The following is a 14537-nucleotide window of genomic DNA, read 5'->3' on the forward strand; positions in this document are numbered from 1 at the left end:
TTATTTTCAAAGGTTTAATTCTTGTATACATGTATTTTCTGCACATTTCTAAAATATATAAATAAAAACACATTTTAATTTACAAATTGAAAGCACCTTACAATAGATATCACAAATCTCACCCATTTATACAATACTGAGGGCCACAATTTGTGATGTGGCCCGTTATGGTCATGATGTAACTGTTAGCATTCTTTTAGTCAAATGTACAACATCAAGACAGTACATAATCTTAAATATTTATAAAAACAACAAACAATATCATAAGGCATAGTTTTTAACACAAGTTTTTGTGTAATTTACATTGTGGAGAAAAAGAGGTATAAAAATCAGTTTGTTTTCTTTAAATACAAATTAGAATAAGTTCTACAATAAGATATTTGTTATGACAAACAACATAACCTTAACGTGTGATATTCCTGCTTCCCTTATTCTTATTCATTTGTTATTGTTGTCCTTTTCCTTTCCTGTAAATTATTTTTATTCAATCAACTTTCTTTGATCTTAGTTCCTCATTGGTCAAAATTTTGATTATGACATTAAGTTTTCTTGCCTTTCTCTGAAATTCCTATTGTGATGTCATGAAAAAGTCAACCATAGTGGCGGATCCAGAAATTTTCATAAAAGGGGGCTCGCTCCAGTTATGCTTCAGTGATTCCCTATATAAACAACTATATTTTCCCCACAAAAATGGGGGGAGGGCCCCGTCACCATGCCTGATTAAGTCACATATAAAATATGTTAGCAGATCATTCCAATCAAAGGTTTAAGTTTGTCAACATGGCGTCTTACTATTATTAGAGAAACTGATTCCACCACCATATATCATGCAATAAAATATATTTATTGTATAGCAATATAATATTTCCCACAGAAAGTAACCAAAAGTTAGCGTGCAATAAATTCTAATATTGCACTAGTGCAATAAATCTTCAAAATTCATGACGTCATCAACGACAAAATCTTAGTTTACACCAATTTTTACTCTCAAATATTATATTGCTATACAATAAAAGGGTTATTGCATGAATATTGGGGAATATTGTCCCTCGTAGAACATATATTGCACTCGCAAGCTCGTGCAATATAAAATTCTACTCAGGGCAATATTCCCCAATATTCATGCAATAACCCTATAATATACCAGGTTTATTCAATCTCAAGTTCTCAACAGTTAAATTTAAGAAAATTAAACCACTTGTCTCTATGTGCGTTATGCTTAAAATTAGAAATTTAGCTATCTAGACTGGATAAATATTGTATCACACTCAATGCAGTGGTAGAGTTTTTATTTTATACATCTCTTTAACTTTCAATAACAGTCAATCAAAGAAAAATATTGAATTGTAATACAAGAAAAAACTAGGTTCATCAATACAAAGCTGACAACTCTTGAATAAAAATAAAAAATCAATTTTGATGAGTGTAAATCTTTCAGAAACAATTTTTGAATAAAAAATGTTTATAAGCTATAAATTAATATTCATTTTTTCCTATAAATATACATTGATATAAATTCTTTTCTATAATTATCTTAATTAAAAAAAAAATCAGACCAATTGAAATCATTTTTTTTCTTTCACAAATACAATTTGATGCATTTGCAATGTTTTATGACAATGAATGAATGATTGTTTTCTTAGAAAGAATACATTACAACCTCGAATAGTCTACAAATAACAAATCAAATATTCAAATATTTCCCGACTACTGTGAATTCATTCCCTTTCTGATGTTCCTATTTCTATGGATTGAAACATGTCCAGAAAAAAAAAGGTATTTTTCGTTGATGTTTGAATAATTGGTTTTACACAACATGTGTATTAAAGATACATACACGCCTACACTATACCATATTAAATGTATGTTGTTGAACATTCAAATTTGTAATTCATATTAACTCACAAAAATCACAGAAGTTAAATTCCCGTGAATAAAAACAAATTCACAGTATTATCATGATTATAAATAACATAAAATATATCTTATCAGTCACTATTTCAATAAATAATGCCCCTAAAAAAATATACAACAAATATTAAAATAATGATAGCGTGATCATTCAAAGGCTTAAATGAACACAAAATTTCAGGTTCATTTGTCTTTTTTCCATTTTATTTCTTCCCAATGAAAAGGGCAGACCTGTCTATCAAAAAATATGAAAAAAATTGTACATAAGCAGTGGACAATGCAGTTACATTACAATTAACAGCAAAAATAGTAAGGTACACCAAGGCCTAATTTAATATAATGTTTGTTTCCCCTATCCCGACCCTGCCAAGCAAGGTGTGGGCAGGTAGGTAGGTAGGGAAATAATTTTATATTTTTCAAAAAAGGCCTGAATAGTATCATAGTATTGAACGATGCCGCAAGCCTGAAAATCTGAAATGAATAAAATAATTTCAACTTAGTTTTTATGAGTAGCGCCCCTAAACAAACAATATTTTATTTTAGGCCCAATATCCACGTAGTGGGTCTCATTGGGGTCTAAGCATGACGTGGGATTGCGAATTTTTAGTAAGCGTAACACATGAAAGTAAAATTATTGAAGATAGGAAATGAAGTCTAGCAGGACACTGGAATTTACAAAAAAATGAAAATTGCTTACATATATAGTGTTAGCAGGATACAGCAATCTGACAAGCGGGAACCTCATCATAACCCCCCCAATGAGACCCCACATGTACACAAACACAAAATTTGGAAATGATTATCTACATCTATCCTTAAAGTTAGAGTGGATATTTCTGCATTTCAGTCGGGTTGTTGTCCTTTGACACATTCCCCATTTCCATTATAATTTCATGAAGTGAAATCCACACAACCCTTGTGTATCTACACAATAATCATGATAGTCACGCACTGAAATCATTGACATAAAGTGATTTCAGTGATTCAACATTTGGTGGGGTTATTTTTCATCTTTAATGGACCAAACAACTTTTTTTGAAGATGAAATGTGATATTTTGATAACAAAATAAGGAGGATTGATATGATTGCCAATGAGACAACTATCTAAAGTATTCTTGAGTTTATTTAAAACCCTTGTTTTTATAGAAATGATAGATGTAGCTGTGAAGCCTTAATATATATAATTTGGTGAAGAATTAACCCTCACTTAATATCATATTAAACTAAATTTTATTTATTTTTGGTTTAATTTCATCAGCCCTTTGGAATGATATGTAAAGCCTTCAAAATATCTTATCCTAAACCTTTTTTGGTCTCATTTAAAATATTTTCTAATTTTATGACTCAATTTACAATATAAACCGTCTGGCATATATTATCAAGAGCTATCAAGGAATCATATAATCCAAGATAGTTTTTACAAAAATATACATATAACAGGCTATTATTTGAACTTGGAATTATTTTCAATTATGGAATTTGCATTATTTCTTGTTCTTGAAGATTTTAATAAATTCCATGTTCATTTTGTATTATTATGTTTTGAGCAGTTCAAAACACTTTCTATAGAGTGCACGTGTGTTTTAGCGGTACAGTACATTCTATTGAAAATGTACTTTCTTCTTTGTAATAGAAAGAGTTGTGCCCAGCACAGAACATTAAAGTACAGAATAAACATGGAATTTATTATTCAAGAACAAGAAATTATGCAAATTCCATAATTGAAAATAATTCCAAGTTCAAATAATAGCATGTTATATTCTAATACATGTACATGTACTGTGGATTCATTATTGTTCGTTGGATACCAATTTTCGTGGGTTTCATGGGTAAAGGTGAACCACCAAATTAAATGTTTAACAAATGACTTATTTTCTATAGGCTTAAGCTTGTATGCAGACTGTTGCAGAACCACGAAATCAAATATCTACGAACATGCAAGTTTTCCTTAATCTAGGAAAATTGGTACCAACGAAAATAAATGAATCCACAGTATTACAAATATCTATCAAAATGAATTCATTGGTCCTATAATCATGATAATAAATGTAATAAATTGGTGCTTTCATTCATTCATTCTAATCATAAATATAAACATGATAAACATGATCTGTAATCTTCAATTCATTCTAATCATAAATATAAACATGATCTGTAATCTTCAATGCATTCTAATCATAAATATAAACATGATCTGTAATCTTCAATTCATTCTAATCATAAATATAAACATGATCTGTATTCTTCAATTCATTCTAATCATAAATATAAACATGATCTGTATTCTTCAATTCATTCTAATCATAAATATAAACATGATAAACATGATCTGTAATCTTCAATTCATTCTAATCATAAATATAAACATGATCTGTATTCTTCAATTCATTCTAATCATAAATATAAACATGATAAACATGATCTGTATTCTTCAATTCATTCTAATCATAAATATAAACATGATAAACATGATCTGTAATCTTCAATTCATTCTAATCATAAATATGACATGATCTGTAATCTTCAACTCACTCTCTTCATCAATTCCATATATATGTGACATCCTTTCAATCTGCACTGACGAATAGAAGCTAATGATTGAAAAATGATTGATAATAAGACTAGTTAATCCTTTTTCCCGCCATAATGGAACATTGTAATGACATACTAACCACTTAGTGGCTGACAACTAATAATATCACATGTTTAGATCTAGATGGGCACGAAATGTACTGATAATCACATTTCTAAGGTGGACAGTGGTCAATGAGCATAAAACGTTGTGTTGACCGTCAATAAAAATAAATCTGGATCCCACGACCAATACTCGTTACTCTCGTAAAAGTCCAGAAATGAATATTGTGATTCTCTCTCTTCTATATATTGCTGTAGTAGCTGAAAAAGAAAATACAATAGAAACATTGCATTCTGGGAAATATTTTCAAAAGTGTACATTGAAACATCATCATTGGTTTAAAACGTCTTAAAGCATTGAAATTCAACCAATGACATGAGCATATTTTCTTTTTAGGGTCTGAACAATGCAAACTACACATAGTCCTTTAGAGAGGCCCCTCATGGGGGGTCCTAGTAATCACATAATCACCATTTTTTTGCCAATATAATCACATAATCATTAAATATTTGCTTATCTTTAGTAATCAAATAATCATAAACTAAAAATACAGTCCTAGGTAATCAAATAATCATGAAATATTTGGCTTAATAATCAAATAATCATTAAAAAAACGGCCAAGTAATCACATAATCAAAAACCCCATGAGGGCCCTCTTTAGATTCTAAAATGGTCAATTACATTGTATCAACTGATCAAAATACCATTGAAAGTTTGGTATAGAATAAAAAATGAAATTCTATTGTCATGATTGTACTCTAGATTTATAACGTTATATTATATATTAAATCATGATTGTTCATTTGTCCTGGCAGAGAAATACAAAAGATAAACATGACAATCTACAACTTGGAAATATTTCTTTTCTTATAGATCTGACTCTGTGCATTCATACCTGCAAACTTTTCAAAATGCCCATGGCTGTTTTACGTGCAAGATGGAGTATTATGGTCCTATAAAACCATCAAAGGGGCCTTCAAATATAATATCATGTTGGTTTTTTTTACTTCTTCTTACTTTTTCAAGCCTTAATTGCCATTGTAAAATTTATTGGTTTTTTTTTAATTGTGGACAAAATTGCTCTTTTAAAATTTTCATTTGGGAGCCGCCATGGGGGAAATCCCCCGCAAATAGTGACAGTTGGCATGTATGTGCATTCCTACCTCATATGATCTAAGTGATGTACCAATCTGCAGAAAGAACATGGCAAAACAAAATGTCATTCCACATACTGCAAATAGTCGTAGTAAAATAAAATCATCTCGTAAAAATCTGAAAAAGAAGTAAATAAATTGTCATTTTACGTTAATAAATATTTCAGTGGTAGGTGCTGAACAGTGCAAGGGTCACTCTGGCCCAAAATATCAACATAAGTGTATACCTTATCGCTATTTGTCCGCAATTACTGGATATCACACAGGTTGCTGGGAAATTTTGACGTCATAAAACAAAATATCTGACGCCAGAATGGAAAAGTGATTGATGTTGACGTCACAGGCACTAGACGTTCTGTCAATAGTATAAAAATATTGGCAATGGGAAGAAAATAGTGTACATATATCATTTTATAGCGTCAGACACGCGAAGCAATGAATGTTTTTAATTTGATAGAAGCTTTTGTACTTTTTTTGTAAAATGTTGGATTTAAGATTTTAACAGTTATGACTGCTGTAACTATGTTTTGACTATTTTATCTTTTATGTCTGTTTTGGTCACCCATTGTGTAAATATAACGGAATTTGATGAGACTCATACACGTGAGATGTTTAGCGCTATAAACCCAGGTTCAATCCACCATTTTCTACATTTTAAAATGCCTGTACCAATTCAGGAAGATGACCGTTGTTGTCCATTCGTTTGATGTGCTTTTTCATTCGATTTTGCCATGTGATGAGTGAATTTCTGATTGAATTTTCCTGGGACTCTTTTCAGTACTCTATATATTATAAATCATGTATATATGGACACTATTTTTTCCCATTGCCAATATTTTTATACTATTGACAGAACGTCTAGTGCCTGTGTTGACGTCTAAAAATTCAAGAGCTTGAACTCTGAGGCCGGGTCAGCCGGGATTAGCAATAAGGTGTATTGACAATATATACAGTGGAGTCCCCGGTGTCCACGCGGCCCGTGTTATCGCGCATTAGCTGACTTCGTCATATCAAAACAGTAACACATACAAAATTGTTCTTGTTAATGATTTAGCCTTCCGAAGGGATAAAAAAGAATAAAATTGATAAGTTCAAGAATTAATTAATAGCTGAAATCCCGTGATTTACCATATTTGGCCAATTTCCATTAAAAAAATTACGTCATCAGATAAAATTGGTTTTATTTAAGTCAAATTAATATCAGATTGAAATAATTTTTGCTCTGCATCCTTGGAAGTGTGTTTGGTACAAACTCAGCTATATTTCGTAGTGTAAAATCTTTCCTTTATTCTAAATAAGCTATTTTTGGAAGTCATACTCAAAATCACCGGACATTGAAGGAACTCTCAGAACAGGTGTTTCCCTAATTTTGGACACGCATTACAAAAAATTTAGATGGATGAAACCATACAAACAGAAGATTTTTTGAAATAAAAGTATATTATGGATGTGTTCACACAAAATTATCCAATGATTGGTTTTATCAGTTGAATGAAGTGAAGTCATAAGTCTTAAGTGCGCGGATACACCGGACTGCACCGTACCTGTAAAAATAGTGAAGTATGTATCAAGGCGGCCGCGAGGTGTTCAGACTTCACAACAACCATAACGTACACAAAAGATCATTATTAGAACACTAAACAGTACAAATGGCATGATCCATTTTAAATCTACTCAAGACTTGTTCTGTTGTTTCCTGGTTAAAACGTCAAATGACGTCACCACGATATTTCGCGGGAAATATGTCACATGACTTTAAAAATGGACGTGGATACCATCGACACTGGCACTGTTTTGCTGACAGGTATAAATTGCTTCCTAAAAGAATAATGAAATTCTCATACATGTCATATTTGAGAGTGGACAGTGCAAGTGTTAAGTTTTCGAAGGGAATCGGCAATTTTAATTTGTCTGTCTGGTGTTTCATAGCGAGATAAGCTCACCGCCAATCCTTTTTTAACAATGACCAAATTCCAAATCCGTTTCTTGTATCTGCATCTGGCTCTTTTTCGTCCTCACTGCTGGCCACATCGTCCATAATTTCTTTTTAACTCCAATTATCGCCCTTTGAAAACAAAATTCTCTGTCTTTTTCCCAATGGAGATTGAAAGTTTACGTTGTCCCCCGAAGGTGATTTAAGGTCATGAACTCCTCTGTGGTTCATTTCAGACACAACATGTCGGGAGATCACAGGCAATTTTCCACGGTCCTGGGAAAGGAACAGAATGGAGTTATACAGCCTATTCTTACTGGTAAACATGCACATATATGCTGCAAATTTCAGATATGACATTTATTTGATATTTTTGTTTTTGTTATGGCAACCTTTATTTAGATCAATAACTGCTAAATTATGTCAATTTCCATTTTCACTTCTGTTTTTATTTTATAGTTTCACTTTCGATTTTGTAGGAAATCTCGAGTAGGAAATAAAAGCAATTCTTCAAATTGCAAATACTCATAATCATTTTAATTTATTTGAGGTACATAATTTGTAAATGCATACCAAACATTCATGACATTTGCATGATATTTATATTGACATTGTGTTCAACAATGCCAAAAACAACCATGACAACTAAACCTTGATTTCAGGTTGTGATAATTTTCAAAAAATTAGTTGGAAATTAGAAGTATTTTCTTAAAACAATGTAAAATGAACACAAGAAGTATTTTCTTAAAATGAAAACAAGAAGTATTTTCTTAAAATGAAAACAAGAAGTATTTTCCTAAAATGTGTTTTCTGGACACGCTGGATAACTTAAGTTGCAATAATCATAAAAGTTTTTGATAATGAGGTAGTCCAAATAATTATGATGTCTGGCAAGGCTATTTTAATTTTTTTCTGGGACGCCTTCCTGTCCTAGGAAGGCTTCACAGAAAAATAATTAAATAGCCGTCCAAGACGTCATAATTATTTGGACTAATAATGAGGTATTCATGAAATTTGATTTAAATTTCTGATTTACAGAAATGGTCATTGTGAAACAATTTTTTTTCTATAACACTATGACACACTTTTTTTTATAATGCATCTGACATCAATATGTTTATTATCCTTCACCTTGTTATCTATTATAATACTAATAGCCATAGCTTGAGGGTTTGTCACTCAACTGGTCATGTTTTATGAGAAACTTCCTAACCTGTTAGCAGCAGTATTTTTCCTGATAATTTAACTTCAATATTTCAGCTTTGAGATTATATTTAATAATTAAACTGATATTAAAAAGATTATCATGTTGATGACAGTATGTTTATTGTGTATATCATGTATAATATATACTCTACATACAAATTAAATGCATATTAACATGATTAGGCCAAATAAAAAAGCATGTGTGTTTCCTGTTTCCCTACCTACCCTATATTTGAAGCTTAGAAATAGCCTACCCTAAAGTTTTTTTGGTCATTTTTCAATAAGCACTGTTAAAGTCAGGATTTCTCTCCCATAGACTCAATGTAAAAAAAAATGGTAAAATAAAAAAAAAATCCCTACCTACCTACCCTATTTTTTTCAAAGATGAAACAGGAAACACACATATTATTTTATTTGGCCTTAAGGAAGAAAACATGTAGCGAGTCATATACTTCTTCTACACCAACAGTTCCCAATAAGACATGTCATCATGGTCACTCTGGCACTCAACACATTGTTCTAACTCTTTGTCCACCAGTAGTTGCTTTCAATCATACATGTCTAAGTTCTGTTAAGCATAGAAGCATCACTTTTTTTAATTTTGAAGTTTTTTTTATCTCACCAGGCATGGAATGAATTGGCTGATCCAGGGGGTTGAAACCCCCCTTATTTTGTCTGATCAATGCATTTGAATGGGGACATACAGTTGGAACACCCCCCCCCCCCTTTTTCCTGGGTTGGGAACCCTCTTTTTAAAATGGCTGGATCGACACATGGAATGAAACCCTAACATATTGCACTTGATATTCATGAGCAGCTTAGTGAGTGTTTGTTCAAAAGTGAAAGTTGAACATGTTCAATGATGTTGAGATTTTAAATATTTTTTTGGCTGCTAATTTGTCAAACAGCTATTGCAAACATGTATCATGATCATGTTTACATTCATATGAGGAAAAGATATATAGGAATGAATTAACATTCATTATTAATACTTTGAAATATTACCATGATTGCACATTAGACACATAACATGTATAACAAGGACTTTCAGACATTGATGAATAAGTAAAGTGGTTATGAAAATTAACAGGATTGTTTTAAGTTAAACCATGTTGAAATAACATGATTTAAGTTACTGCAGGGGAGTTTAGGTATTAAATGAGATTTGAATAAGAGGAATCAATGTATACATTGTATTTTAATAAAATGATGGAAATGGGGGTTGGGGGTCTGTAAAAGGTATACAACTTTAGCTTATAATCTACATTTTCAAGTATGATTTTTCAGGACTCTTTTAGGATTGAAATTTAATGATGGAACAAACTTTGCCAGTGCCAAAATTTTGTCACATAGATGGCCTTGAAAGTAAGCATATCTATGTGGTAATGTTCTCCCAGATACTGAGTATCAGTGTTTGTTTACCTTGGTTATGCTTGCTGCTACACTTTTATTTTCTACAAAATACCTACATTTTGTACCTATTTTTTTCACACAATGTGCTGAAATCGCTATAGTCCTTTCACATAGTACTTTATTCATGTTCACTATATTAGTTTACAATATATATATATGTACTACATGAACTATGGCACTCTTTCTGCACATACACCAATATAATAGTACTATTAAAATTACTCTTAAAGGACTATATAGGTTATAAACCTATTATACCCTGTTATAGTTATGTGATATGTGAAGGTCAACATCTGTGCCCTGGACATGACCAATTGCACATTTTGTACTCTCCTTTTAAAATTTGAAGCCTTGTGCCTTCCATCCTGAGCAACCCAACCACACCACAGAATAAATCTTAGTTATAGGTATCATATGCATGAACAATGATGGGACCAAAATAAATAATAGGTTTGTTTGCCCAAACGCTACCTACCCAGAAAAAAGCTGCCTACTCAAATTCTTTTATTGTCCTGATTTGAAGAAGTTTTTTTTAATCAAATAGGCATGAATACTAATAAACCTCTGATACTTCAATTTCTTTTTTTGAAAAAAAAGAAAATGCCTACCTACCTACCCACTGTCTCAACCTTTGGATAGGGTTTGGGCAAACCAAAATATTTTTAAGCATGTTAACATGGTTAAGTATGGCCTGAACATATTAAAATGCCTAATTATAATTTTTGTTTAAATTACTCTTGTTTGGAAATATTTGCCACTGGACATTCAGCAAACCGCAGACAACAGTCAATTGCATTCATTGTTTATTATAAATTACATAACTGAATGGTGTCTGCTGAATGTCCAGTGGCAAATATTTCAAAAGGAAAAAAAATTGAGGTCCTTTCATTTGCAGATCATGCATACATGTATGTGATAATATGATGAAAGATTTTAAGTAGCAGACCAACCCTTCTCTGACATGGAGGAACCCCTCCCCTATTCTCTCTTATACATGTAAGCCAGGGACACTGGTCAATTGGTCATGATGATAGGTCTGTCGCAGGTGGGCCACTTCAACACTTAATGAAAAGGGTATGCCAACATGCCAATGGGGTTCTGTTAGACTGTTACCCCACCCTTTTCATATAATTTAGATTTAAAAAATGTGTACCTTTTCATATATTGCGTAGTTAAAAATGTAACCTTTTCCTCATATTGTTTGGGTTTCATGTGGTGTGTAATCTGATAATGTGTGCATAAAATACCATCGTGTCAAAAGAAAGAAATTGGATGATACACCAAGAAAGATGACAGATGAAGAAGTCATAGGAACTTTATTGACCTAATCATATATTTACAAGCTGGAAAATGTGACCTATTTCTGCGGCACATCCTATCACCTTGTATATCATATATATATAGGATGTGCTAACTGCCTTCAGAAGTAAATTCAAATTAAATTAACAAATGTTTTACTCAGTTCATTTTAATTTTCCTACAACATGTACATTAAGTGTTTAATAGTAAATCTTTTATTGACAGTTGGTCAACAAGACCTAATTTCATTTGTATTGAGCACATATAGATAATAACGATCTACATATAACATAGATATATAAAATGTGATAAACTTTGATTCATTTCACAAATGTATGAGTGATACAATACCGAATTGCCCCACATATATATATGTCAATTTTATGAAGTCATGTACTTGTTTCAGTAAGGACCATATTACTCATGTTATTTGACCGTGTTAGTTTTCCCAATTTTTTTTAACATAATTTAAAAAAAAAAAATATAAATAAAATAATTTAAAATAGAAAAAAGTGGGCACAATGAAAAAAAGAATAATAGAGAACAGTCATTGACAGTGGTCTAAAAAAAATGAAAAAAAACCAACCAAAGGACCCCTACCAAGTCATGCAAGTCCTACATCGCAGTTATATCATGTATATTAGTAATGTTTTTGATTTTATACAGAAATTGATTCTGAGATAATGCATTTAACAAGACTACAAGAGGTGCTATAATACACCTTGGATCCATAGAAAAATATTATTGATTTTATCAATTCTTTGTAAGAGCTTCTCTAATACTGTTTACAACATGCTGCTTGCTCTGTGATTTTGTCAATACATGTAATGCATTATTAAATAATGTTAATACAGAACTCAAGATATAACAAACCAGACCATTTGGGTGTGTGTTTCCTTTTATGTTACGTACATATACAGGTCTGCCCTATTTTTTAAGCTAAAAAATAGCCAACCCTTATTTTGTTTGGGCATTTTTCATCAAGCACTGTCATGACTGTTGAAGTTAAAATGTCCCTCCTATCATGACTATAGACTCAATTATTATGATTATGTAAAAAAAAAAATCACTACCTAATAACCCTATTTTTTCAAAGATGACTAGTAGAAAATACACATATTATTTTTTTGTCTTACATTTCCCTATGAATATAATACAGACATGACAGTTCCTCTTTCCAAGCTTTGTTTACAAAGATCTAAGTAGTACATGTAGTGCATGTTCAACTACATGTAGCATGCGATGAGACTTAATTAAAACAAGAGATTTGAACATGGAAAGGTCAAGGTCAATGAACATCATGTTTTCAATTTTGTCCTTTACCTATTGCATTTTCTCTGGCACTTTTAAAGAAATGTTAAACAAATTGTGCAAAATGTTTGCTTTATTGTGATGAAGATATGATAACTTGGTATGAAACAATCCAATGACATATCTTACAAAAATGTCTGAAAGGAGTTATTGCCCCGGAACTGTTTAATCTAAAGTTAATTGATTATTACTTCATATTGTTTCATAATGAAGCCATATAGGAGGGGAATAGGACCTTTTTCAGGACTCCGAGATAGAGCGTTTAAGCTCTGGATTTTGGAATTGATCCTTTTTGGATCTGGGAAATCTTTTTTCGAATTTAGGGATTTTGGGATTTAAATTTTACTTAAATTTGGGACTTAAGGATTGTGTTTTACAGCTGGGATCTCTGGATCAGGACCCCTCTTACCCCTCTCATATATATGTATGATGTGTACATGTACATGATATATGCATGATATGAGACTCAGTAAAAGTTACATTTTCTAAACCCAAAGTTGCAAATCTCCCTTATTTCAAACAATATTGAAACCCTATATGCTTTTATTCAGAAAATAATGTCATGTTTTTGGTTGAATTTCCATTGTTTAAGTTGTTGTCTCCAATCATAACAATTATCCAGAATATAAATTAGTTTCAGAAATCTAAATCAGCAAATTCAAGGAATAATAACAGTATATATAGTCATGATAGTGAACAAACTAAGTCACTAATCTGGTATATGAAATATAGACTTCAGATGAAAAACAGCAATAAAAGCACTGTTCCTTAAAATTAAGCTTTTTGAGTTTTTTTCTGTGCATGTACTGATTTTGTATCATGGATGGATACCTCCATTCTTTCATCATATATACATGTATATAATACTAGAACACACCCGTGATATCGCGGGTCTCTAAATGAATTAAAGTATATAACTATGCGCAAGCCTTAATTGTCATCTGATAAAGTCATGCCGATTATAAGATACACAGTTTTCTCTGCTTTCAAATCTTTCTGTTTGACCCCGTCGGACTGGAACCGTTATCAATTATTGGTAATATTAATTATTTGGAAAAGAAAACAACAGGTCCTGGAATGGAGTATTTTTTAATCAACAGCATTGTAATATATTAGTTATGAATAAAGTTGAATTCTTTGATGATTCGCTGTTTTATGTCATGCATGCCCACAAACAAATTGAAAACTGTACCTATACGCCTTATTTTTAGTCCAGATTTGTTATCTTAGAAAGTCTTACTGATTAAAATACTACAATAGGTAACAATTTGACAATTTAGTAGTGTCAACCCTGTGATTATGACCCGTGTATATAGCATATTAATCCTGAATACACTGTTTGGTGGTGCGCCTGTCAGATGCGGAATGTACAGATAAGGTAATAGGTAACAGGTAAATATACTATTGGTATCGGTATCGGACTTGACCCGGAACTTCTTAATTATTGGCAATATTAATTACGTGGAAAACAAAAGGGCCTGGAGTGGTGTAATTTTTAAACGACACCTTCGTACTATATTAGTTAAATCTTAAGTTGAATTCTTTGATTCATCGTTTTTACCTGATGACGGCTGACAAATTGGACCTCGTAATTTTAGTATTATAGATATATCATTGTATATGACTTAATAAGTTTGATACATTTAGTTTAGATTTAAAAGTTATTTAAGGCTT

General features: G+C 31.5%; 2 protein-coding genes across 3 annotated transcripts in view; one reads left to right on the forward strand and one right to left on the reverse strand.

Moving 5' to 3' along the window:
• LOC134691382 (uncharacterized) lies at positions 1 to 7813 on the reverse strand. Its single transcript, XM_063551895.1, has 3 exons — positions 7645 to 7813; positions 5711 to 5819; positions 1 to 4807 (listed from the first exon to the last, which is right to left on the reverse strand). The coding sequence occupies exons 1-3, from the start codon at positions 7737 to 7739 to the stop codon at positions 4676 to 4678; spliced, it is 336 nt and encodes a 111-aa protein (XP_063407965.1). The 5' UTR covers positions 7740 to 7813; the 3' UTR covers positions 1 to 4675.
• Positions 7457 to 14537, forward strand: part of LOC134691381 (nicotinate phosphoribosyltransferase-like) — a 22894-nt gene continuing 15813 nt past the window's right edge. Inside the window, exon 1 of one of the 2 annotated variants that reach the window (XM_063551894.1) lies at positions 7457 to 7505. In XM_063551894.1, the coding sequence (XP_063407964.1) occupies positions 7463 to 7505 (43 nt within the window). In that variant the 5' untranslated portion in view covers positions 7457 to 7462. Of the gene's footprint in view, positions 7506 to 7811; positions 7954 to 14537 lie in introns of those variants that run through there. The other variant, XM_063551893.1, reaches the window with a different exon arrangement.

Source organism: Mytilus trossulus, chromosome 11 (assembly GCF_036588685.1).
Source record: "Mytilus trossulus isolate FHL-02 chromosome 11, PNRI_Mtr1.1.1.hap1, whole genome shotgun sequence".
NCBI lineage: Eukaryota > Metazoa > Mollusca > Bivalvia > Mytilida > Mytilidae > Mytilus > Mytilus trossulus.

Bases quoted from the DNA above. Each gene is read 5' to 3' on its own strand.
- LOC134691382 (XM_063551895.1), bottom strand. From the start codon at position 7,739: ATGGACGATGTGGCCAGCAGTGAGGACGAAAAAGAGCCAGATGCAGAT. The intron at 5,820-7,644 runs GTGAGCTTATCT...CTTCTTTTTCAG, and splicing joins TTGTTAAAAAAGGATTGGCG to ATTTTTACGAGATGATTTTA. The intron at 4,808-5,710 runs GTAGGAATGCAC...TTTCTTTTTCAG, and splicing joins CATCACTTAGATCATATGAG to CTACTACAGCAATATATAGA.